Consider the following 27,117-nt stretch of genomic DNA (forward strand, 5'->3'; position numbering starts at 1 on the left):
AAAAAAAAAAAAAAAACTAATATGTCCCAAAATAATAATGCCCAAGAAATATTTGTTTATTCTATGATGTAGATACTTTCTACATTTACCTTCACTGTATGACCCTTGTGGGTGTAGTCCCCTCAGGGAAGGTTCCTTGATGCTGGTGAGGGGCTCTTGATCTAGGGAATTGGATCTGTGCTTCACTTCCCTGAAATAAGCCTGAATGCCTTCCATACCCACCCCCCACAGGTGCTATATAATCCATATTATTATTATAATCAAAAAAGTGCTAAGCCACAAGGGCTATACAGCATCAAAATAATAGAGGAACCTTGGTATACAACCTTAATTCATTCCGGAAGGCTTCGAGTGCCGTTCCATTTGAGTATTGAACAAGTTCTTCCCATTTTTTTTGTATTTGTATAAATAAGTCAACATGGGGCCTACAACGATTATTGATAACAGCCAACCAAACAGAAAATTGGTTTACCTGGAGTTTACCTGGAACTCTCTCCAGGTAAACTCCAGGTAAACCAATTTTCTGTTTGGTTGGCTGTTATCAATAATTGTTGTAGGCCCCATGTTGACTTATTTATACAAATAATACAAAAAAATGCAAAGAAACACGAATAGTTTACAGAAGTTTTGGCAGGTCATATTTGTTTGGTCGAGTGTTGAGCTTTGTTCAAGTAGGAAGCTGGTCGTATACTGAGGTTCCACTGTACATTACCTTGTGCTGCTTTTGGAGGTCATAATCACCACTGCCTGGTCCTAGACCTGGTTACTGGCCTGATCGACTAGGACGTTGGTCCTTGTGCATTCAGTCCGTGTGCACCACACCCCAGCTGATCATTAACTGATTTGAGGACCATATTGAGTTCATTCTTAATGAAATCCCCTCAAGGGAGGTTCGTTGATGCTGGTGAGGGGCTCTTGATCTAGGAAATTGGATCTGTGCTCCAGTTCCCTGAATTGAGCCTGAATACCTTCCATCCATCCCCCCTCACATGTGCTGTATAATCTTATGGGTTTAGCATTCCCCCGTGATTATAATAATAATCTTAATGAAATATAAAATATATAAATAATGCCTGAGTTTTAGTAGGTGTCAGCCTGGTAAAACCCAGGCGTGCATTATTTTGTATGGAAAAAAAACACCTGACCCATAATCCAACAGTTCAAATTTAAGCAAAGTAATAGAGCAGTAGGCTAGTGGCAGTGCTCCACTACCTGCTTTATCAGCACCTGACATACAAATGTTTATTCTTACCCCAATCTCTGAGTACATACTGTATGTAAAGTGTGTTAAAAGTATCGTCTGCATGACTTGATAAAGCTCAACCTTGAGAAAAATGTAGTCCCAATAAAGGTTTGTTCTCCACATTGTCTTTATTGCTATTTATTTAAGTGTTATGCATTGGAAGAAAATTATTTCCCCATTTTATGTAATTAGTTTTTTTATACCAACAGGGCCACTATCAAATATGGAGGTGACAGAAGAAAACTTAGGCAGGCTTGTGGAGGTCTTGACTCACACATTCTCTCTTGATGTTTCGCAACGTCGTTCAGGTAAATCGATATTTTATTGTGCTGAGGGCATTTGTTAGCACTTATGTGGTTGGTAATTTATTGCACACAAATTAATTTTGACACTTTCCAATCAGTTGTCATAAGATCCAACATAATTTTCATGAATTCAAGTTTTAAACATGTTCCTTGGCATGTTCTTTTCAGAATTTAATGCCTAGATGAAACTAGTTAATTATTATGTTTATAATAAGAGTTTTTTTTCTTCAGCGGAGCAGTTCTTAAACCAAGTTGAGGGCCATGAGAATTATCCTGTGCTATTGCTGACATTGCTAACACGTGATGAAACTCAAGTTCCAAAAAATATTAAAGTTGCTGCAGCTATCAACCTCAAGAATTTGGTGAAAAGAAATTGGGTTGTGGTAAGTACCTTTTATTTTCTGTCTGACTACAGCCGCCTTCCAGCAAATAAAATTACCTATACAGTAGTCACCCAACTAGATGTAGAAGTTTTCAAGAGGAGACTACCATTTACTCTAAGAAGTGCCAGATCTCAGATTGTAATGGTTAAGTAGGTTGCTGGTAGCAAGAGCCAGAGTAATGATCAGTTGTATTGTCGGTGATAATGCTTGCTTTTAGAGGAGTTTGTGCGTTGTCATGACATGGTTAAAAGATGATGGAGTCATCTTGGTAATTCTCATAGGTTTGGTTATTGATAGTATTAATGTGCAATTATCCATGTTTAGGAAACCAGCTACTTGCAGGCCTTAGTGAATGAGGTTCATGTTAATCTTAAGCAGTATTTTTTTTCTCCTAATTGTGGCAATATTCTGTCTGGTCCTGATGCCTTTGATTTATCAAGCTGTATCAGGTGCCCTTTCACTTCCTTAATCATTTGAAATATTTGTTCTATTTTGTTGTTCCTCCATTTTGTCTAGTACTGGCCCTTGCTCATTTGTAAATGAGTTGTTGAATTTTCTATTGAGCTCAATGAATAGCTCCATTTCTGGAGTGTATTCTCTTTTTTCAGTATCCTTTAATCCTTAGTTTTGCTTTTGCCTTTACTGCTATAATCATTTCAAATTTTCTCAGTCTCTTTTCCCCAGAAAAACAATCATTCCTAGCTCTTCTGCTAGCTTCTCTTTTCTGTCTTCTGTTGTTGGTTTAATCATACCTTTTTCATGTTTTTGTACTGGAATTTGCCTCTTTATGTTGTACGTTGAGCCATGGACTTCACCGTTTTTTTCCCCATGAATTGATGCCAATTTTTTTTTCTTTTGCATTTCTGGTTGAAAATTACCATTTCCTGATTAGACTATTCCCTGAATTCATCACCTTACTTGAGATACAAAAGGATTCATTCCTTCATAGTCACCTTTCCTGCACATCAGTTAGCATTGATTGCTAACTGATGTCCACTATTCTGGTACTGAAAACATGGTTGAGTTACTTATTGGTATGCATTCACTTTTACTCTTCTGTTCTTTATTGTACATGTCTATATTTTTTTCTTGGGTTAAAATAAGTCGGTATTTTCCTTGGGAAATTCCATAATTTTGTGTTTTCCATGTACTTGGAAGGTAGCAACAGCTATTTAAGCCTGCAGGCCACTAGCACAGCCTGGTTGACTAGGGAATGATGAACAGGGAAGTCTGGCCTTAGACTGGGCTGTAGGGATAAACGAGCCCTCGAAACCAATCACAGGTAAAAAGAATAAGGATGGTGTATATGCTTAGCTCAGATTGTTTGTACAAGTAATAATGAAGATAAATTTTTCAGGATGAAGATGAAACCAACAAAATTAGTGCCAATGATCGTACGGTTATAAAGCGAGAAATCGTCGATCTCATGTTGAGGTCTTCTGAAGGTGTCCAGCGGCAGCTTTCTGAAGCCATTTCCATTATTGGAAAGTCTGATTTTCCCCATCAATGGCTAGATCTAATCCCTTATATGGCAGAAAAGTTCAAATCGGGTAAGATGCTGGAAATGTCTTGGTAATGTGCTTACTTTGTCATTTTTGTTAAGCTGGGTATAGGGCTTAGTGATTTATTTGTTGATTTTATATACAGCACATTGTGGAATGACAGTCAAAGGATAAATTGCATAGGTTATATATTTTCCAAAATATTTAATTGGAAAGAAATGTTGCATTGAGATACCAAATTTCCTAAGAGTTATAATTTTTGCTTTAATGGTAAACTTACAAAACTTACATACATTCTTTTGTGGCAGTAATTGTTAAAATGCAGCTTGAATATTTCTTTGGTCTTGGAGATGCATGCTGAAATATAAAACTATGTTCAATGATTTTCACTAGTAACATACCCATAAAGTTTAAGAACAACGATAAAGGCAGAATTGGGTATTCATGAATGAGACCAATATTTGCTTTTACTTTGTGTGCTACTGTACATTGTAAGAGCTTTACTGAAATTAAGACTGGCATGCGAGTTATAGAACTCACCTGCCATGGGTTGCAGTTCCATCCATTCTGCAATTGACCGAAATAAAATTTGTCGGTGTAACTAATGAAGGTAAATTTTTCTAACAGGTGACTTTAACATCATAAATGGAGTCCTTCAAACATCATACTCTGTAATGAGAAGATATGAATACGAGAACAAGTCAGACGATTTATGGCGAGAAATAAAATTTGTCTTGGAGAACTTTGCTCAGCCATTAACAAATCTTCTTGTGGTAAGTTCATGTGTAATGTAACTAAAATCTATTCAGATTTATTGTTCGGACATGTAGAGAGAATGGAGCGAAACAGAATGACTTCAAGAGTTTGTCTGTAGTGGAAGGAAGGCAGGGTAGGGGTCGGCCTAAGAAAGGTTGGAGGGAGGGGGTAAAGGAGGTTTTGTGTGCGAGGGGCTTGGACTTCCAGCAGGCATGCGTGAGCGTGTTTGATAGGAGTGAATGGAGACAAATGGTTTTTAATACTTGACGTGCTGTTGGAGTGTGAGCAAAGTAACATTTATGAAGGGGTTCAGGGAAACCGGCAGGCCGGACTTGAGTCCTGGAGATGGGAAGTACAGTGCCTGCACTCTGAAGGAGGGGTGTTAATGTTGCAGTTTAAAAACTAGTGTAAAGCACCCTTCTGGCAAGACAGTGATGGAATGAATGATGGTGAAAGTTTTTCTTTTTCGGGCCACCCTGCCTTGGTGGGAATCGGCCAGTGTGATGATAAAAAATAAAAAATATAATACTTTACTTTTGATACATGACCTGCACATAAAAAAACACAACATTTCAATCTGACTTGGATCATTAACTAGTCGCATGATATTGTGCCTTTTTATTCTTTACTTAACTTTTCAACTAAGTGCCCTGTGCATATTTTTGCTAGCAATTCTGTTTTAATTGATGGTGTATTAATATGTTTATTTAATTTTCTCTACTTTTGTTTTTGATTGAAGCAAAAATGTTAGTTTACCTGACAAGCTGTTGGAGTGCGAGGAGGGTAATATTTAGTGAAGGGATTTAGGGAAACCGGTTAGCCGGACTTGAGTCCTGGAAATGGGAAGTACAAAGCCTGCACTTTAAAGGAGGGGTTTGGGATATTGACAGTTTGGAGGGACTTCTAAACTGTCTTATTTGAGTGCCTCTGCAAAGACAGTGATTGTGTATTAGTGAGGTGAAAGTGTTGAATGATGATGAAAGTATTTTCTTTTTGGGGATTTTCTTTCTTTTTAGGATCACCCTGCATCGGTGGGAGACAGCCGACTTGTTGGGAAAAAAAAAAAATGTTAATGAAGGTTCCCACCAAGTCCTATAAGCCAGTGTGGGTTTGGTGATTCTCTGTTTAAGTGAATGTATATAAGTACTGTATTTTGGAGAGTGAAACGTTGCCACAAAATGTCACATTAGTTGCACTTGTGTCCTTTTACTTCACAAATTTTTGTCAGGGACTTCACTTGTCATTTTATATTATATTTCGTTTCTTTTTCTTTAAGATGTTAATTTTTATTCTTTTAGTATACTCTTCAGCACCAGGTTTGCACTGCATTTTTCCATGCTCTTTTCCCGAGTTTTGCCTTCCTACATTGCTATTGAAAGATTTTAATTCCTTGGGTATTTTGTCAATTGAATTCATTGTTGGATTTGCATAAGAAAATCCTATTTAGTTATTCTCTCTCCTTTCTTCCTATTTCAAATAATGCTCATAAAATGACATGGATTTTTTTTTAACCATTCATTTTATCAGACTAGATGCTCTACTGCTACCTCCATCAGTCTTCATTATTACATTGTATTTTTTTTGGTTTTAGGTAGGTTGCAACAAACATGAAATAAAAACCATGTAAATTGCATTTGCATTTGAACTATTAAATTTAACTTTTCCCTTCAATGTGTATATATTATACAAGTGGAACTGCATATAAATAAGTAAAAAGGACATGTAAAAAATTATGCATAACCAAATTAATGGAATAGTCTATTGTTTTCCTGTCTTTGCATCAGATACTTTTTGAATTTAATTATTCATCAGAGCTGCTTAATTTAGGAATATATAATGGAGTTTTTATTCCTGTACAGGAATTGATGAAATTTGCTGGTGACAACTTGAACAATGCAGTAGCCCTCAAAGTGATCTTCTCATCTCTAGTATCTGTTGGAAAACTTTTTCTGGCCCTCAATTCCCAAGATCTTCCAGAGTTCTTTGAGGACAACATGGCTGTCTGGATGGAACAGTTTCTCAATCTACTTAATTTCACAAGCCCACTACTAGAATCACAAGATGATGAAATTGGTGTTCTGGAGCAGGTCAGAATAATTTTTTTATAAACGTAATAGATACTGTCTGAGTGTAGGGGAGAAAAAAGGAAACTATTTCTTGTTTCCATCTCTCAACTTTCAACCATATTGCTAAACTGTATCAGACAATGCCTTTGTTGCATTATTTATGTTCAGACAGCAACCACCCAGGGAGGTACTATCGTCATGCCAAGTGAGTGTAAAATGAAAGCCTGTAATTGTCTTGCATGATGGTAGGTTTGCTGGTGTCTTTTTTTTTTTTTTTGTCTCCTAAACGTGCAAGATTTCAGGTATGTCTTGCTACTTCTACTTACACTTAGGTCACACTACACATACATGTACACATTAATGTATACACTCATCTGAGTTTTCTTTGATTTTATCTTAATAGTTCTTGTTCTTATTGCTTTTCCTTTTATATCCATGGGGAAGTGGAATAAGAGTCTGTCCTCTGTAAGATATGCGTGTTATAAGAGTCGACTAAAATGCCGGGAACATTAGGCTAGTAACCCCTTTTCTCATATAGCCTACTAAAAAGAAAAGATTATGTGGAGTAAAATAAGGGTTGGATGTGAAAAGTGGGTTATAGTAAGCATTTATGCACATGGAAAAGAGAGAAGTGTAGAGGAGAGAGATTTTGGGAAATGTTGAGCGAGTGTATGGGGAGTTTTGAACCAAGTGTGAGAGTACTTGTGGTTGGGGATTTCAATGCTAAAGTGGGTAAAAATGTTGTGGAGGGAGTAGTAGGTAAATTTGGGGTACCAGGGGTAAATGAAAATGGGGAGCCTTGAATTGAGCTATGTGTAGAAAGAGATTTGGTAATAAGTAATACATATTTTATGAAAAAGAGGATAAGTAAGTATACAAGGTATGATATAGTTGTAATGAAATTTTAAGTTATGTATTGATGGATAAAAGGTTGATGAGTAGGCTTTAGGATGTACATGTTTATAGAAGGGCAACTAATACATCGGATCATTTAGGTGTAGCTACAGTTAGAGTAAGAGGTAGATGGGACAAAAGGAAAATGGCAACAGCAAGTAAAAGAGAGGTGAAAGTGTATAAACTAAGGGAAGAAGAAGTTAGGGTGAGATATGAGTAACTATTGGCAGAAAGGCGGTCTAGTGCAAGTATGAGTAGTGGGGAGGTTGAAGAGGGATGGAATAGTTTCAGAAATGCAGTATTAGAATGTGGGGCAGAAGTTTGTGGCTATAGGAGGGTGGGTGCAGGAGGAAAGAGGAGTGATTGGTGGCATGATGAAGTAAAGGGTGTGATAAAAGTAAAGGGTGAGCTTTTACAAAGCAGAAGTGTTATAAGAAGAGCAGACTATATGGAGAGTAAAAGAAAGGCAAAAAGAGTCGTGAGAGAGTGCAAAAGGAGAGCAGATGATAGTGGGAGAGGCACTGTCAAGAAATTTTGATGAAAATAAGAAAAAAATTTGGAGTGAGATAAACAAGTTAAGAAAGCCTAGGGAAAGAATGGATTTGTCAGTTAAAAACAGAGTAGGAGAGTTAGTAGATGGGGAGATGGAGGTATTGGGTAGATGACGAGAATATTTTGAGGAACTTTTAAATGTCAACAAAGAAAGGGAGACGGTAATTTCATGCACTGGCCAGGGAGGTATAACATCTTTTAGGAGTGAAGAAGAGCACGAAGTGTGGGGGAGGTGCGTGACGCATTACGTAGAATGAAAGGGGGTAAAGCAGCTGGAACTGACGGGATTATGACAGAAATGTTAAAAGCAGGGGGGGGGATATAGTGTTGGAGTAGTTGGTGTTTTTGTTTAATAAATGTATGAAAGAGGGTGGGGTACCTAGGGATTGGCAGAGAGCATGTATAGTCCCTTTATATAAAGGGAAGGGGGACAAAAGAGATTGTAAAAATTATAGGGGAATAAGTTTATTGAGTATACCAGGAAAAGTGTATGGTAGTGTTATTATTGAAAGAATTAGAGGCAAGACAGAACGTAGGATTGCGGATGAGCGAGGAGGCTTTAGTGTGGGTAGAGGATGTGTTAAGTGTTTACATTGAAGCATATATGTGAACAGTTTTAGATAAAGGTAGGGAAGTTTTCATTGCATTTATGGATTTAGAAAAGGCATATGATAGTGGGTAGAGGAGCAATGTGGAAGATGTTGCAAGTATATGGAATAAGTAGTAAGTTATTAAATGGTGTAAAGAGTTTTTATGAGGATAGTGTGACTCAGGTTAGGGTGTGTAGAGCAGAGGGAGATTACTTAGTGGTAAATGTAGGTCTTAGACAGGGATGTGTAATGTCACGATGGTTGTTTAATATATTTGTAGATGGGGTTGTAAAAGAAGTAAATGTTAAGGTTTCGGGGAGAGGGGTAGGATTAAATTATGGAACATCAAATACAACATGGAAGTTGACAGTTACTTTTTGCTGATCATACTGTGCTTATGGGAGATTCTAAAGAAAAGTTGCAAAGGTTAGTGGATGAATTTGGGAGGGTGGATAAAGTTGAAAGTGAACATAGATAAGAGTAAGGTGATGAGGGTATCAAATGATTTAGATAAAGAAAAATTGGATATCACATTGGAGAGAGGGAGTATGGAAGAAGTGAATGTTTTCAGATATTTGGGAGTTGATGTGTCAGCAGATGGGCTTATGAAGGATAAGGTTAATTGTAGAATTGATGAAAGAAAAAAGGCGAGTGGTGCATTGAGGTATATGTGGAGACAAAAAATGTTATCTATGGAGGCAAAGAAGGGAATGTATGAAAGTACAGTATAGTGGTACCAACACTTAAACGGGTATGAAGCTTGGGTTGTAAATGCTGCAGCGAGGAGGCGGTTGGAGGCAGTGGAGGTGTAAATATTATGCAGAGAATTTGTAGTGTGGAAATTAACCCTTTGACTGTCGCGGCCGTATATATACGTCTTACGAGGTACCGTGTTTGACGTATATATACTCATAAATTCTAGCGGCTTCAAATCAAGCAGGAGAAAGCTGGTAGGCCCACATGTGAGAGAATTGGTCTGTGTGGTCAGTGTGCATCGTATAAAAAAAATCCTGGAGCACGCAGTGCATAATGAGAAAAAAAAAACAACCGTTTTTTTTTAATTAAAATGCCGAATTTGGGGTCTATTTTCGTATAGTATTTTTGGTTGTATTCTCGTTTTCTTGGTCTCATTTGATAGAATGGAAAACATATTGTAGAAATAGAGGTGATTTTGAGTGGTTTTACTCTGAAAAGAACCTTGAAATGGAGCTCAAAGTAGGGGAAATGTTTGATTTTTGCCAATGTTCAAAAGTAAACAAATGATGCCATTGTCCAATAAATGTCCAACTAGCCATTCTAATATGCAGTCATGAATGGGTTGATGTTATTTATACAATTATTACAGTATTGCAGTAGTCTTCATAATACGTAGTCTTCTATTTTTTGTTTGAATAAAAATTCAAAATAGAAAGCAAGAGTAATATCAGAGGGGGCTGGAGACATGACTGATGAACAAAGAAAATGTTATTTTAGAGCCAGGAATGTCTGCATTGTTCATTCTGGACTTTATTTTGAAATTGTCATATTTTTTAGTTTTCGTGAAATTGGCCAAATTGCAAATTTCTGACCACATTATTAGGTAGTTGAAATCGGTAAATGGGCAGTTTCTTGTACTCAATCGATAGAAAAAATGAAGTTTTAAAGAAATAGCTATGAGTTTGGGCGACTGGAACAACAGAATTAGCCGAAAATAGGGCTCAAATTGGGTGAAATCGCCGATTTGTAAACAGCGCCGACGTCGCTAACGTCGCGAGAGCATAATTCCGTCAGTTTTCCATCAAATTTCGCTTTTTTTGGTGTCATTACAATCGGGAAAAGATTCTATCATTTCATAAGAAAAAAATAATTTTTTTTTTTTTAAATTTTGCGACACCAGGAGACACCTCAGGATTGGGGGTTGCGACAGTCAAGGGGTTAAGAGAAGGTTTGGAGTAAAAGTATTAGTCAGGGCTGAAGAGGGGTTGTTGAGGTGGTTTGGTTATTAGAGAGAATGGATCAGAGTAGAATGACATGGAGATCTTATAAATCTGTAGGGGAAGGAAGGCGGGATAGGGGTCATCTTCGAAAAGGTTGGAGGGAGGGGTAAAGGAGGTTTTGTGGGCGAGGAGCTTGGACTTCCAGCAAGCGTGCGTGAACGTGTTTGATAGGAGTGAATGGAGATGAATGGTTTTTGGGACCTGACGAGCTGTTGGAGTGTGAGCAGGGTAATATTTAGTGAAGGGATTCAGGGAAACCGGTTATTTTATATAACTGGACTTGAGTACTGGAAATGGGAAGTACAGGTCCTCCATCACAAATCTGGCATCATTGGGACCTGTAGTGTGCCAGATTACAGAGTGGTTAGGTTAGAATACACTTAATAAAATTAACCAACTTACACAAAGTTCATTGAACATTGGCAAAAATTGAACATTTGCGCTACTTTGAGCTCAGTTTCAAGGTACTTTTCGTCATGAAAGCAATCAAAATCATGTCTATTTCTGTAATATATCTTCCATTCTATCAAATGAGTCCAAAAAATGAGAATACAACCATAAAAAACATAGGAAAATATACTGCAAAGAGGCGGCTAATGGCTGAGAAGTGAACTCCCTTATTCATCGTCCGTCTTTTTTATTTTTGTTGTACGTTAAGAAGCATCTTTCCATCATACATTGCCCAAGTTTCAATGAGATAGCCCAACAAACAACCGAGAAAAAAAAATATTTACCAAAAATCATATGGCAAGCCCAAGCCAAGTACTGGAAATAAGTCACTTTGACTTTTCTGGGTTATCCTAGGTTCTCTATACATGCGCTGCTATGTATGATAATCTATGTAACTGTATACCTGAATGAACTTATTTACTTCTAGTCTGTCAACTGAATACAAGAAACTGCCCATTCACTTATTTCAACTACCCAATAAAGTGGTCAGAAATTGGCAATTTGTCCGATTTCACACAAATTTCAACAGTTGCCAATTTCAAAATAGGGTCCAGAATAAACAATGCAGACATTCCTGGCACAAAAATAACATTTTCTCTGTTAATTAGTCATGGCTACAAGCCCCTCTTATATTACTCTTGCTTACCATTTGGAATTTTTATTCACAAAAAAATAATAGATTTACTGTTATGCAGACTGCTGCATTATTGTAATAATTGTATAAATAATGTCAACCCATTCTTGACTACGTATTGGAATTTGGATTGGCAAGCGGACAGGTATTGGACGGTGTTTACTCTTGAGCTTCGCTAAAGAAAAGAACATTTTCGCTACTGTGAGTGCAATTTCAAGGTACTTTTCGTCGTGAAAACAATCAAAATCATATTTTTTTCTGTAATATATCTTTCATTCTATCAAATGAGACCAAAAAAATGAAAATACTATAACCATAAAAAACATACAAAAATATACCGCTAAGCAGCCGCTAATGGCTGAGAAGTGAACTCCGCTATTTATAGTCTGATTTCTTTCATTTTTGGTGTACATTAAGAAGTATCTTTCCATCACACATTGCCCAAGTTTGAATAAGATAACCCAACAAACAACTGAGAAAATAATAATATAATAATTAATAATAATAATATCTTTATTTACTACACGTACATGTACAAGGTACACAGACATAGCTGACATCAGTGACACTACTATGTAGAAAGCCGCTTGTTATGCAGAGTATTTCAAGAAAATTAGGTCAGTGTCCCAGTATAATACCCACACTAGTCGGCTAACACCCAGGTACCCATTTACTGATGGGTAAACAGACAACAGGTGTAAAGAAACACGCCTAATGTTTCTACCCTGGCTGGGAATCGAGTACACCTACCATCCGACTTACGACGACTCGACTTACGACCATGTTTTTTATGCCAAATTTCTGGGAAATAAACACGTGTTTGTGTTGTACACAGTGTTTATCCTAAACCTTACAGCATAAAATACAGTACTAACAGCATAAAAAGTAAAGTAAAACATGAAATACCAAAATAAAACATTATAAAAATGTTATGTTGATATTCAGTAGTAAAGTTCGACTTGCGTCCATTTCAACTTACGACCGGTTTCTCGGAACCAAACTCGGTCGTAAGTCGGATGGTAGGTGTATTTACCAAAAATCATATATGGATAACCCAAGCCAGGTACTAAAAATAAGCCACGTTGACTTTTTTGGGGTTATCCTAAGTTCTCTACACACATGCTGCTATGTGTGATAATCTATATAGAGAAAATAACTTTTTTGTTTCAAGTTTATGGTGCAGTATGAGTGTATATCACAGTTAGCCCTGTGCTATACTCCATTTTCTCTAATATAAGCCCCAAGACAGGGATAGGAGAATGGTATTTGTATACCATATCCTCTTCATACCTCCGTCGAACTGCTCGGTGTTATGCCAAATATTATTTATTCTGGAGTATTTAACGTGTTTTATATTATTTATATTGTTTATTATGTCATATTAAATCAAATGTGATAGGCAAATACGCTGTAGTGTTGATATTAGCGTAATAATAAAGCATATTCTCCTGCTTCATGAGACTGAGTTCATGGCAACCGACAATGACTTCAAAACCACCTTATCTTTAATGGATAATGTACTGTGTAGGTGCTTTACATAATGAGAAGCATTTCTTCTATTCATTGGAACCATGGCTAGGGCTAAAAGTAAGCAGGTTAATACAATAAATGGAGAAAAAGAAATTGGAATGACTTATGCAGCAAGTAGCGCCACCAAACAGTACCAGCAGGTTGGTGTGGCGACCCTGGAAATTTGAAATTATGATAGCCAAAATTAGTGCCGAATAACTGAAGGAACCGAATAACTGATTGCCGGATTTGTGATGGCGGACCTGTACAATTCCTGCACTATAAAGGAGGGGTTTGGGATATTGGCAGTTTGGAAGGATATGTTATATATCTTTATATATGCTTCTAAACTGTTGTATCTGGACACCTCTGCACAGACAGTGATTATATATAAGTGAGGTGAAAGTGTTGAATGATGAAAGGATTTTCTTTTTTGGGGATTTTTTTCTTTTGGGTCACCTTGCCTTGGTGGGAGATGGCCAACTTGAAAAAAAAAATGTTTGAAGGTCATTTAAGCAACATAATCCAGGTTAATTATCACCAACTACAGTCCTTTTTCAGGGCTTGCAGTCTTATTTAGCAGTACCAGTTTATAAATAAATTTAATTCTGAAAATTATTGCTTAGTGATCTTTATTAATTGTGTGACTTGGGAATGTTTGAAAGTCACCATTCCTTGTTAGTTAACACCCATTTCACTGACTGTTGCAAAATTTTATTTTTCATGTAAAATTCACAAAATAGCTTTTATTTATTATACTGCATATCATGTAAATTATTTCATAGCTAGAAAAATGGTAGTGATTAGGCTACATGTACAACATTTTTATTAACTTATCTTTGCCTAAGATGAGCTCTTTAGGTAATAAGACATGTAGACTCCATCTCTGGGTCAAGTTATTCATTTACAAACCCTTTTCATTACTTCAAAATATAAACTTTAATCATTGGAAATTGGAGGTGTAAAGCTGACGAGTGTTCACAAGACAACAATTGCATTTTAGTTCCTTGTTGGTACAAAGCTTCATCTGTGGGTGAGCTTTTTCTAGTACAGCACTGTATGCAAAAAGCCCACCTATGGATGAATTGTACCTGTAACGGACTTCACTGTTATTAGTGTCTATCATTGCTAATCTTTTCATATAATCAGCGAGCTGAAAGAAACAAATTCAAGCTTGATTTCCTAAGTAGGTAGCAATTTTAATTTCAACATACAGTGGTAAATTGTAGTCTTAATTTTCATTATGTGGTTTCCATACTTAGTTTCTCTCCAGGTAAAAAGTCAAGTTTGTGAAGACATAACCTTGTATGCAGCCAAGTACAGAGAAGAATTTGAACCGTTCATTGAAAAATTTGTAACAGCTGTGTGGAACCTCTTATCAACAACCACCCTGGCAGTCAAGTATGATCAGGTAAGTATTTTAGAGTAGAAATTAAAATTCTTGTCAGTTTAGCTCCTGTTACTCCTTTTTGCTCTTTATTTTATATTTGTATTTTAGTGTGTCTGCCTCTGCACTAGCATTATACCCTATGAAGTATCTAAAAAATATTGGCTTGTTTTGGATTGCCAGGAATAATAAAGAAGTGCATATATCCTCTCTATATACTTTGCTGCTAAAATTACAGATGGTGAGTCATGCTATCCAGTTTCTGTGTGCAGTTGCTGAGCGGGATCACAGCAAGGGTCTCTTTGAAAATGAACAAGTACTCTCAGGAATTTGTGAGAAAGTAATACTTCCCAACATGCATTTGAGACGTAAGTTTAACGTTATTATGAATGATCGTGCCTTTCCCTTTTTTGAAAGCAAGCCATTATATTGAGTGACCATTAATGTAGAAGGGACCTTTAGTCCTTATGAGTGAATTAACAAGAAAGACTTGTAAATTTTAATTGCATATGCTATAGCAACATGTAACATACCACATTTTATGCAGAAGAGTCCAATGTCAACATGCTACCTTTCCCCTGAGAAAACTTCTCAATTTGCTTATTGTAGCTCTTGCATCATTACATAGATCTTGTGTGAAGATCTTGAGCTGAAGATTTCCATCCCTCTCTGGTTTGTTTTGCATTAATTGTTAATATACAAGTCATTTTCACTGCATTCCACTGCTTAGAAAGAATGGAAAGAGTAATCTTGAAATGGATTAAAAGATGTGTGGTGATTTTTCACCTTTCAACTTTCTGATAAAATGTTCACCTTTCCATTTTCTGATAAAATCTTCACCTTTCCACTTTCTGATAAAATGTTCACCTTTCCATTTTCTGACAAAATGTTCACCTTTCCATTTTCTGATTAAATGTTCACCTTTCCATTTTCTGATAAAATGTTCACCTTTCCATTTTCTGATAAAATGTTCACAGCACAGTTCAACTATTTTGTAGACTAAACTATTCTTGAGAATCATCACAAAATCAATAACACTGTTGATCTTTGAAGCAGGGATGTGTCAGAGTTGAAATGTATGTAAAGCTTCCTTATCATTGCATCTAATCTCTAAGTTTTAACTTTGTAGCATGTGATGAAGAATTGTTTGAAGATAGCCCAGACCAGTGGGTGGCACAGGAACTGGAAGGTGCAGACTCTGAAACCCGGCGGAGAGCAGCCGTTGACTTCGTTAGAGTACTATCTAGACACTTTGAGGCCAGAATGACTCAGGTTTTTGGCCAATATGTACAAGTGAGTAATTATGTAATTATAACTCAGTGGTATCAACATTTACATGGGTATGAAGTATGGGTTTTAAATGCTGCAGTGATGAGACTGGAGGGTGTGGAGATGTCGTATCTCGGGATAATGTGTGGTGTGAATGTTATGCGGAGAATTAAGAGATAGGGGGGGTTACTAAAAGTAATATCTAGAGGGCTGAGGAGGGATATTGAGGTGGTTTGGACATAGAGGATGGAGGAAAATAGAATGACTTGGAGGGTGTATATATCTAGTGGAGGGAAGGCAGGGTAGGGGCCACCCTAGGAAAGGTTGGAGGGACAAGGTAAACATTTTGTGTGTGGGGGTTTTTGACGTCTGACAGGTATGTGTGTGTGTGTACTTGAAAGGAGCAAGTGAAGGCAAATGGTTTTTGGGGCTTGATAAGCTGTTAGTGTGAGCAAGACATTTTCTGAAGGTATTCAGGGAAACCAGTTAGCCGGACTTGAATTCTGGAGGTGTAAAGTACAGTGCCTGCACTCTTGAAAGACGGGTGAGAATATTTGCAGTTTGGAGGGCATCTGAGCTGCAGTAGGTGTGTGCTTCTGGCAAGACAGTAGTAGAATGAATAATGGTGAAAATGTTTCTTCTTTTCTGGTCACTCTACCTTGGTGAGAGATGGCCATTGTATTTTATATATACAGTGGACCCCCGGTATTCGATAAATCCGGTATTCGATGCATTTTAACGCAAAAATTTCACCTCGGTATCCGATCGAAAACCCGGTATTCGATGCAATTCGTACGAGACGTGTCCACGTGTGGCCTGAACTGCCCCGTGTGTGCCAGTGTTTACAAGTCAGGCAGTGTGCGTGCATCTAAGGATACATTCGGTGCATTCCATGTTATCACTGTTTTTGGTGCTTGTTTCTGCAAAATAAGTCGCCATAGGCCCCAAGAAAACTTCTAGTGCCAACCCTTCGAGAAAAAAGGTGCTAATGACTATTGAAATGAAGAAAGAGATAATTACAAAGTACGAAAGTAGAGTGCGTGTGTCGGAGCTGGCCAGGTTGTATAGTAAACCCCAATCAACGATCTCTACTATAGTGACCAGGAAAATGGCAATCAAGGAAGCTGTTCTTGCAAAAGGTGCAACAGTGATTACGAAACAGCGACCGCAAGTGTTAGAAGATGTTGAGAGACTGTTATTGGTGTGGATAAAAGAAAAACAGATAGCAGGAGATAGCATCTCTCAAGCGATCATTTGTGAAAAGGCTAGGCAGCTGCATGACGATTTGGTAAAGAAATTGCCTGCAACTAGTGGTGATGTGAGTGAATTTAAGGCCAGCAAAGGTTGGTTTGAAAGATTTAAGAATCGTAGTGGCATACATAGTGTGATTAGGCATGGTGAGGCTGCCAGTTCGGACCAAAAAGCAGCTGAAAAATATGTGAAGGAATTGAAGGGTTACATAGACAGTGAAGAATTTAAACCTGAACAGGTGTTTAATTGCGATGAAACAGGCCTGTTTTGGAAGAAAATGCCAAGCAGGACCTACATTACTCAGGAGGAAAAGGCACTCCCAGGACATAAGCCTATGAAAGACAGGCTTACTCTGTTGAGGTGTGCCAATGCTAGTGGTGATTGCAAAGTGAAGCCTTTATTGGTGTATCACACTGAAACTCCCAGAGTGTTAAGGAAAAACATTGTCCTCAAGGCTAATTTGTGTGTGCTGTGGAGGGCAAACAGTAAGGCATAGGTCACTAGGGACTTTTTCTATGACTGGTTATGCCATGCATTTGCCCCCACTGTGAAAAATTACCTAATTGAAAAGAAATTAGACCATAAGTGCCTCTTTGTATTAGACAATGCTCATGGTCATCCTTCAGATGTGGCAGAGCGACTTTCTGCGGACATGAGCTTCATTAAGGTCAAGTTTTTGTCTCCTAATACCACTCCTCTACTGCAGCCCATGGACCAGCAGGTCATTTCCAACTTCAAGAAACTGTGATGAAATTGAGACAGGTGTGCAACATCTGGGTATCTTTATTGTAAACGTTTCGCCATTCAGTGGCTTTATCAATACAAATTCCAGGACATAACTTGAAGACAGGAGAACTATGTACAGAAGATGAGGTAATCAGTCCCTTAACCTAGCAGTAGGTGCGAAGAGCACCATAGTCGTGGAGATTCTGAAGCAGAAGCAAGGCGCCTGACACTTGTATAGTAACGTCAGGTGGAAATGGGACGGGTAGCAGACGAGGGCATAGTCACTGGTAGGCGGGATTCCCCAGTGGAAGTAGGTCCTACCCAAAGAGATGGGTTAGTTGTGGTAGTAGTTGTCGTAGTCGTGAAGGTTATGTACATGTCCTCAGAATCAAGATTCCTATGCCCTCGTCTGCTACCCGTCAAATTTCCACCTGACGTTACTATATAAGCGTCAGGCACCTTGCTTCTGCTTCAGAATCTCCACGACTATGGTGCTCTTCGCACCTACTGCTAGGTTGAGGGACTGATTACCTCATCTTCCGTACATAGTTCTCCTGTCTTCAAGTTATGTCCTGGAACTTGTATTGATAAAGTCACCGGATGGCGAAACGTCTACAATAAAGATACCCAGATGTTGCACATGTCTCAATTTCATCTTGTCGGTATTGTACACCATTCTTGTGCAAGAAACTGTACACAAAAGCTGTTTCAGAAGTGCTTTGTAGTGACCACAGAAACTCAACTGACTCTAAAAGAGTTTTGGAAGGATCACTTTAATATCCTCAATTGTATAAACCTTATATGTAAGGCTTGGGAGGGAGTGACTAAGAGGACCTTGAACTCTGCTTGGAAAAAACTGTGGCCAGAATGTATAGACAAAAGGGATTTTGAAGGGTTTGAGGCTAACCATGAGAAGTGTATGCCATTTGAGGAATCCCTTGTGGCATTGGGGAAGTCCTTGGGTTTGGAGGTTAGTAGGGAGAATGTGGAAGAGTTGGTGGAGGAGGACAATGACGAAGTAACCACTGATGAGCTGCTAGATCATCTTCAACAGCAAGAGGCCAGACCTGAGGAAACTGCTTCGGAGGAGGGGATAGAGAAATTGAGGAAGTTGCCTACTTCAAAGATTAAGGAAATGTGTGCAATGTGGCTTAAAGTGCAAATCTTTTTTGATGAAAATCGCCCTGACACAGCTACTGCAAACCGTGTTGGCAACCTGTACAATGACAATGTTGTGAACCACTTTAGGAAAGTCATAAAGGAATGAGAGGCACAGGCCTCTATGGACAGATATGTTGTGCGACAGAAGTCCAGTGACTCTCAAGCTGGTCCTAGTGGCATTAAAAGAACGGAAGTAACCCCGGAAAAGGACTTGCTACCTCAAGTCCTAATGGAAGGGGATTCCCCTTCTAAACAGTAACAACTTCGACACTCTCCTCTCCCATCCCATCAATCACCAGATCTTCATTAAAGGTAAGTGTCAATTATTCTATTGTTATTGTTGTTATTGTAATTATTCTATTGCATTAAACTTAATATTTCATGTGGTAAATTTTTTTTTCCGTACTTTTGGGTGTCTTGCACGGATTAATTTGATTTCCATTATTTCTTATGGGGAAAATTGATTAGCGTTTCGATATTTTTGGTATTCGATGATCTCTCAGGAACGGATTAATATCGAATACTGGGGGTCCACTGTATAAGTATATATATAGAGGTAAGACAGATATAGGATTGCAGATGAGCAAGGAGGTTTTAGAGTGGTTAGGGGATGTGTTGATCAGGTGTTTACATTGAAGCATATATGTGAACAGTATTTAGATAAAGGTAGGGAAGTTTTCATTGCAGTTATGGATTTAGAAAAGGCATATGATAGTGGATAGGGGAGCAACGTGGCAGATGTTGCAAGTATATGGAATAGGAGGTAAGTTACTAAATGCTGTAAAGAGTTTTTATGAGGCTAGTGAGGCTCAGGTTAGGGTGTGTAGAAGAGAGAGAGACTTCCCGGTAAAAGTAGGTCTTAGACAGGGATGTGTAATGTCACCATGGTTGTTTAATTTTTTTTTTTTATTATTATTAACACACTGGCCGATTCCCACCAAGGCAGGATGGCCCGAAAAAGAAAAACTTTCACCATCATTCACTCCATCACTGTCTTGCCAGAAGGGTGCTTTACACTACAGTTTTTAAACTGCAACATTAACACCCCTCCTTCAGAGTGCAGGCACTGTACTTCCCATCTCCAGGACTCAAGTCCGGCCTGCCGGTTTCCCTGAATCCCTTCATAAATGTTACTTTGCTCACACTCCAACAGCACGTCAAGTATTAAAAACCATTTGTCTCCATTCACTCCTATCAAGCACGCTCACGCATGCCCGCTGGAAGTCCAAGCCCCTCGCACAAAAAACCTCCTTTACCCCCTCCCTCCAACCTTTCCTTGGCCGACCCGTATCCCGCCTTCCTTCCACTACAGACTGATACACTCTTGAAGTCATTCTGTTTCGCTCCATTCTCTCTACATTCCCGAACCACCTCAACAACCCTTCCTCAGCCAGAGGGTGTGTAGAAGAGAGGGAGAATATTTCCCGGTAAAAGTAGGTCTTAGACAGGGATGTGTAATGTCACCATGGTTGTTTAATTTATTTATAGATAGGGTTGTAAAAGAAGTAAATGCTAGGGTGTTCGGGAGAGGGGTGGGATTAAATTATGGGGAATCAAATTCAAAATGGGAATTGACAGTTACTTTTTGCTGATGATACTGTGCTTATGGGAGATTCTAAAGAAAAATTGCAAAGGTTAGTGGATGAGTTTGAGAATGTGTAAAGGTAGAAAGTTGAAAGTGAACATAGAAAAGAGTAAGGTGATGAGGGTATCAAATGATTTAGATAAAGAAAAATTGGATATCAAATTGGGGAGGAGTAGTATGGAAGAAGTGAATGTTTTCAGATACTTGGGAGTTGACGTGTCGGCGGATGGATTTATGAAGGATGAGGTTAATCATAGAATTGATGAGGGAAAAAAGGTGAGTGGTGCGTTGAGGTATATGTGGAGTCAAAAAACTTTATCTATGGAGGCAAAGAAGGGAATGTATGAAAGTATAGTAGTACCAACACTCTTATATGGATGTGAAGCTTGGGTGGTAAATGCAGCAGCGAGGAAACTGTTGGAGGCAGTGGAGATGTCCTGTCTAAGGGCAATGTGTGGTGTAAATATTATGCAGAAAATTCGGAGTGTGGAAATTAGGAGAAGGTGTGGAGTTTATAAAAGCATTAGTCAGAGGGCAGAAGAGGGGTTGCTGAGGTGGTTTGGTCATTTAGAGAGAATGGATCAAAGTAGAATGACATGGAAAGCATATAAATCTATAGGGGAAGGAAGGAGGGGTAGGGGTCGTCCTCGAAAGAATTGGAAAGAGGGGGTAAAGGAGGTTTTGTGGGCTAGGGGCTTGGACTTCCAGCAAGCGTGCATGAGAGTGTTAGATAGGAGTGAATGGAGACGAATGATACTTGGGACCTGACGATCTGTTGGAGTGTGAGCAGGGTAATATTTAGTGAAGGGATTCAGGGAAACCGGTTATTTTCATATAGTCGGACTTGAGTCCTGGAAATGGGAAGTACAATGCCTGCACTTTAAAGGAGGGGTTTGGGATATTGGCAGTTTGGAGGGATATGTTGTCTCTCTTTTTGATACGTATATGCTTCTAAACTGTTGTATTCTGGGCACCTCTGCAAAAGCAGTGATAATGTGTGAGTGTGGTGAAAGTGTTGAATGATGATGAAAGTATTTTTCTTTTTGGGGATTTTCTTTCTTTTTTTTGGGTCACCCTGCCTCAGTGGGAGACGGCCGACTTGTTGAAAAAAAAAAATGTATATATATATATATAGATGGGGTTGAAAAAAGTAACTGCTAGGGTGTTCGGGAGAGGGGTGGGATTAAATTATGGGGAATCAAATACAAAATGGGAATTGACACAGTTACTTTTTGCTGATGATACTGTACTGTGCTTATGGGAGATTCTAAAGAAATATTGCAAAGGTTAGTGGATGAGTTTGGGAGAGTGTGTAAAGGTAGAAAGTTAAAAGTTAACATAGAAAAGAGTAAGGTGATGAGGGTATCAAATGATGTAGATAAAGAAAAATTGGATATCATATTGGAGAGGAGGAATATGGAAGAAGTGAATGTTTTCAGATATTTGGGAGTTGACGTGTAAGTGGATGGATTTATGAAGGATGAGGTTAATCATAGAATTGATGAAGGAAAAAAGGTGAGTGGTGCGTTGAGGTATATGTGGAGACAAAGAACGTTATCTATGGAGGCAAAGAAGGGGATGTATGAAAGTATAGTGGTACCAACACTGTTATATGGGTGTGAAGCTTAGGTGGTAAATGCAGCAGCAAGGAGATGGTTGGAGGCAGTGGAGATGTCCTGTCTAAGAGCAATGTGTGGTGTAAATATTATGCAGAAAATTCGGAGTGTGGAAATTAGGAGAAGGTGTGGAGTTATTAATAAAAGTATTAGTCAGAGGGCCGAAGAGGGGTTGTTGAGGTGGTTTGGTCATTTAGAGAGAATGGATCAAATTAGAATGGCATGGAAAGCATATAAATCTATAGGGGAAGGAAGGCGGGGTAGGGGTCGTCCTCAAAAAGGTTGGAGGGAGGGGGTAAAGGAGGTTTTGTGGGAGAGGGGCTTGGATTTCCAGCAAGTGTGCGCGAGCGCGTTAGAGACGAGTAAATGGAGACGAATGGTACTTGGGACCTGACGAGCTGTTGGAGTGTGAGCAGGGTAATATTTAGTTAAGGGATTCAGGGAAACCGGTTATTTTTATATAGTCGGACTCAAGTCCTGGAGATAGGAAGTACAATGCCTGCACTTTAAAGGAGGGGTTTGGGATATTGACAGTTTGGAGGGGTATGTTATATATCTTTATACAGTGGACCCTCGACCAACGATGGCATCGTATAACGTTAAATCCGACTAGCGATACATTTCAACGCAAACATTTTGCCTCCGCTAATGCTAAAAAACTCGACTAACGATATTCGTTCTCGGGTACCATTTAATATTGTTCGTCAAGTGTCCACTGTATATGCTTCTAAACTGTTGTACAGTGGACCCCCGCATACCGATTTTAATCCGTGCAAGAGGGCTCATTGGTATGCGAAATAATCGGTATGCGAATGAATTTTCCCCATAAGAAATAATGGAAATCAAATTAATCCGTGCAAGACACCCAAAAGTATGAAAAAAAAAAATTTACCACATGAAATATACATTTTCCTACACACAACGAGAAGGATACATGCACAATAGTAGAGTAGTACATGCACAGTATATATTGTGCATGTACTAGTCTACTAAATGAAGAATAAATGACACTTACCTTTATTGAAGATGCAGCAATGACTGATGAGACACTGTGTCCTGGGAGTGCCTTTTCCTCCTGAGTACTGTAGGTCCTGTTTGGTATTTTCTTCCAGACCATGCCTTATCACACTGTGTATGTCACTACGATTCTTAAATCTCTCAAACCAACCTTTGCTGGCTTTAAATTCACCAATATGAGCACTAGTTCCAGGCATTTTTCCCTGTTCACCTGGGTGTTAGTCGACTGGTGTGGGTTGCATCCTGGGAGACAAGATTAAGGACCCCAATGGAAATAAGTTAGACAGTCTTCGATGACACTGACTTTTTTGGGTTATCCTGGGTGGCAAATCGTCTGGGGTTAATTATTTTTATTTTATTATAACACTGGCCGATTCCCACCAAGGCAGGGTGGCCCGAAAAAGAAAAACTTTCACCATCATTCACTCCATCACTGTCTTGCCAGAAGGGTGCTTTACACTACAGTTTTTAAACTGCAACATTAACACCCCTCCTTCAGAGTGCAGGCACTGTACTTCCCATCTCCAGGACTCAAGTCCGGCCTGCCGGTTTCCCTGAACCCCTTCATAAATGTTACTTTGCTCACACTCCAACAGCACGTCAAGTATTAAAAACCATTTGTCTCCATTCACTCCTATCAAACACGCTCATGCATACCTGCTGGAAGTCCAAGCCCCTCGCACACAAAACCTCCTTTACCCCCTCTCTCCAACCTTTCCTAGGCCAACCCCTACCCCGCCTTCCTTCCACTACAGACTGATACACTCTTGAAGTCATTCTGTTTCGCTCCATTCTCTCTACATGTCCGAACCACCTCAACAACCCTTCCTCAGCCCTCTGGACAACAGTTTTGGTAATCCCGCACCTCCTCCTAACTTCCAAACTACGAATTCTCTGCATTATATTCACACCACACATTGCCCTCAGACATGACATCTCCACTGCCTCCAGCCTTCTCCTCGCTGCAACATTCATCACCCATGCTTCACACCCATATAAGAGTGTTGGTAAAACTATACTCTCATACATTCCCCTCTTTGCCTCCAAGGACAAAGTTCTTTGTCTCCACAGACTCCTAAGTGCACCACTCACTCTTTTTCCCTCGTCAATTCTATGATTCACCTCATCTTTCATAGACCCATCCGCTGACACGTCCACTCCCAAATATCTGAATACATTCACCTCCTCCATACTCTCTCCCTCCAATCTGATATTCAATCTTTCATCACCTAATCTTTTTGTTATCCTCATAACCTTACTCTTTCCTGTATTCACCTTTAATTTTCTTCTTTTGCACACCCTACCAAATTCATCCACCAATCTCTGCAACTTCTCTTCAGAATCTCCCAAGAGCACAGTGTCATCAGCAAAGAGCAGCTGTGACAACTCCCACTTTGTGTGTGATTCTTTATCTTTTAACTCCACGCCTCTTGTCAAGACCCTCGCATTTACTTCTCTTACAACCCCATCTATAAATATATTAAACAACCACGGTGACATCACACATCCTTGTCTAAGGCCTACTTTTACTGGGAAATAATTTCCCTCTTTCCTACATACTCTAACTTGAGCCTCACTATCCTCGTAAAAACTCTTCACTGCTTTCAGTAACCTACCTCCTACACCATACACCTGCAACATCTGCCACATTGCCCCCTATCCACCCTGTCATACGCCTTTTCCAAATCCATAAATGCCACAAAGACCTCTTTAGCCTTATCTAAATGCTGTTCACTTATATGTTTCACTGTAAACACCTGGTCCACACACCCCCTACCTTTCCTAAAGCCTCCTTGTTCATCTGCTATCCTATTCTCCGTCTTACTCTTAATTCTTTCAATAATAACTCTACCATACACTTTACCAGGTATACTCAGCAGACTTATCCCCCTATAATTTTTGCACTCTCTTTTATCCCCTTTTCCTTTATACAAAGGAACTATGCATGCTCTCTGCCAATCCCTAGGTACCTTACCCTCTTCCATACATTTATTAAATAATTGCACCAACCACTCCAAAACTATATCCCCACCTGCTTTTAACATTTCTATCTTTATCCCATCAATCCCGGCTGCCTTACCCCCTTTCATTTTACCTACTGCCTCACGAACTTCCCCCACTCACAACTGGCTCTTCCTCACTCCTACAAGATGTTATTCCTCCTTGCCCTATACACGAAATCACAGCTTCCCTGGGGTTAATTGTTTCTTGGTATATTCTCAATAAGCCACACCAACAACAGTGCTACAGCAGCAGCAGACGATGCTACAGCAGCAGCAGCAGCTGACAGTGCTGCAGCAGCAGCAGATGATGCTGCAGCAGCAGCAGACGATGCTACAGCAGCAGCAGACGATGCTACAGCAGCAGCAGACGATGCTACAGCAGCAGCAGCAGCTGACAGTGCAGCAGCAGCAGCTGTACCACCAATAGTAGCGATGGTTGATTGGGGTTTATTATACAACCTGGCCAGCTCGGAGACACGCACTCCACTTTCATACTTTTCAATGATCTTTTTCTTCATCTCTATAGTAATTCTCACCCTTATTGCTGTAGGGTTGGCACTAGAAGCTTTCTTGGGGCCCATGGTCACTTATTTTCCAGATAAAATCACCAAAAACACTGTAATAATACGAAATGTTACGATTGTATGCTTGGATGCTACCGCGGAGGCTGGCTGGTAAACAATGCCACCGGTGGAACATGTGAGGCTGGCTAAGGCGCACATTGGACGTGTCTCGGACGAACAGCGGTGAGCGGGTTTTTGAGCGGTATGCGGAATAAACGGTATGTGATGCCAACGGTATGCGGGGGTCCACTGTATCTGGGTGCATCTGCAAAAGACAGTGATTATGTATGAGTGAGGTGAAAGTGTTAAATGATGATGGAAGATTTTTTTTTTATCACCCTGCCTATGTGGGAGATGGCCGACATGTTGAAAAAGAAAAAATATGCAAGATTTCTTTAATATGCTATGAAATTTTGGTTGTGCTTTTGCAGTCACTTTGCAACAAAATCACACTGATGTTGCATTATGAAGGCTCTGTATTTGTGCTATTTCAGTCAATGTTAGCTACCTATGCTGAGAAGCCTGCTGAATGCTGGAGAAATAAAGTAGCTGCTATCTACTTGGTGACGACACTCTCTGCAAAGGGACATACTGCAAGACATGGTGCAACAAAAATTAATGAATTGGTCAACATTACAGAATTTTTTCAAGGTCATATTCTTCCAGAACTAAAGCATCAAGATGGTAAGTTAAGCATTTTCATCTGTACTTATCAAAGTCAGTGAGTGACTGAGCATAGCCATCAAGAGATTGAAAGGAGAACTGCTTAGAAATTTACCTTGTAATGGATTAAATTTTCTTTCATGGGGCCTGGGGAGTCAAGTTTGATCCTCTCTTCATGGCCTCTTAAGTACTGGAGTTTCCAGGCTTTTAAAGGTTTCAGTTGAATTTAAAAATAAAATTGCCAACTTTGTTAATCATTGGTTTTGTTTTAATCCATTGTTTTATGCTTAATTTTTATTTTTATTTAATTTTAGCTTTTAATTTTTGGAGCAGATAGTACTGTTACTTGTAACTGATTAATAAAATTATCAGAAGTGACATATAGTTGTTGATGGTATTTTGGAAAAAATCTTAACTATATCCATGGTGTTAAACCACTTTTGACAAATCATAGCACAATCTGCCAAAAATAAGACACTTTTATACCCTGAAGCATCGTTAAATAATGCATACATAGATTTGGAGTGTGAGCAAGGTAATATTTAGTGAAGGGATTCAAGGAAACCGGTTATTTTTATATAGCCGGACTCAAGTCCTGGAGATAGGAGTACAATGCCTGCACTTTAAAGGAGGGGTTTGGGATATTGACAGTTTGGAGGGATATGTTATATATCTTTATATGTTGTGTATCTTTATATGTGTATGCTTCTAGACTGTTGTATTCTGAGCACCTCTGCAAAAACAGTGATAATGTGCGAGTGTGGTGAAAGTGTTGAATGATGATGAAAGTATTTTCTTTTTGGGGATTTTCTTTCTTTTTTGGGTCACCCTGCCTCGGTGGGAGACGGCCGACTTGTTGAAAAAAAAAAAATGTATATGCTTCTAAACTGTTGTATTCTGAGCACCTCTGCAAAAACAGTGGTTATGTATGAGTAAGGTGAGTGTTGAATGATGAAAGTATTTTCTTTTTGGGTCACCCTGCCTTGGTGGGAGACGGCCGACTTGTTAAAAAAAAA

General features: G+C 39.0%; 1 protein-coding gene across 4 annotated transcripts in view; it reads left to right on the forward strand.

Moving 5' to 3' along the window:
- Cse1 (chromosome segregation 1) overlaps window positions 1-27,117 on the forward strand; it is a 31,814-nt gene that overhangs the window by 1,005 nt on the left and 3,692 nt on the right. For all 4 annotated transcript variants that reach the window (XM_070097600.1, XM_070097596.1, XM_070097604.1 and 1 more), the window contains exons 2-10: window positions 1,453-1,551; window positions 1,780-1,931; window positions 3,289-3,481; window positions 4,061-4,206; window positions 6,049-6,276; window positions 14,134-14,271; window positions 14,486-14,615; window positions 15,377-15,540; window positions 25,933-26,122. In XM_070097600.1, coding sequence (XP_069953701.1) covers window positions 1,467-1,551; window positions 1,780-1,931; window positions 3,289-3,481; window positions 4,061-4,206; window positions 6,049-6,276; window positions 14,134-14,271; window positions 14,486-14,615; window positions 15,377-15,540; window positions 25,933-26,122 — 1,426 coding nt within the window. In that variant the 5' untranslated portion in view covers window positions 1,453-1,466. The remainder of the gene's footprint in view (window positions 1-1,452; window positions 1,552-1,779; window positions 1,932-3,288; window positions 3,482-4,060; window positions 4,207-6,048; window positions 6,277-14,133; window positions 14,272-14,485; window positions 14,616-15,376; window positions 15,541-25,932; window positions 26,123-27,117) is intronic.

The sequence above is a fragment of the Cherax quadricarinatus genome, chromosome 4, assembly GCF_038502225.1.
Source record: "Cherax quadricarinatus isolate ZL_2023a chromosome 4, ASM3850222v1, whole genome shotgun sequence".
In the NCBI taxonomy this organism is placed as follows: Eukaryota; Metazoa; Arthropoda; class Malacostraca; order Decapoda; family Parastacidae; genus Cherax; species Cherax quadricarinatus.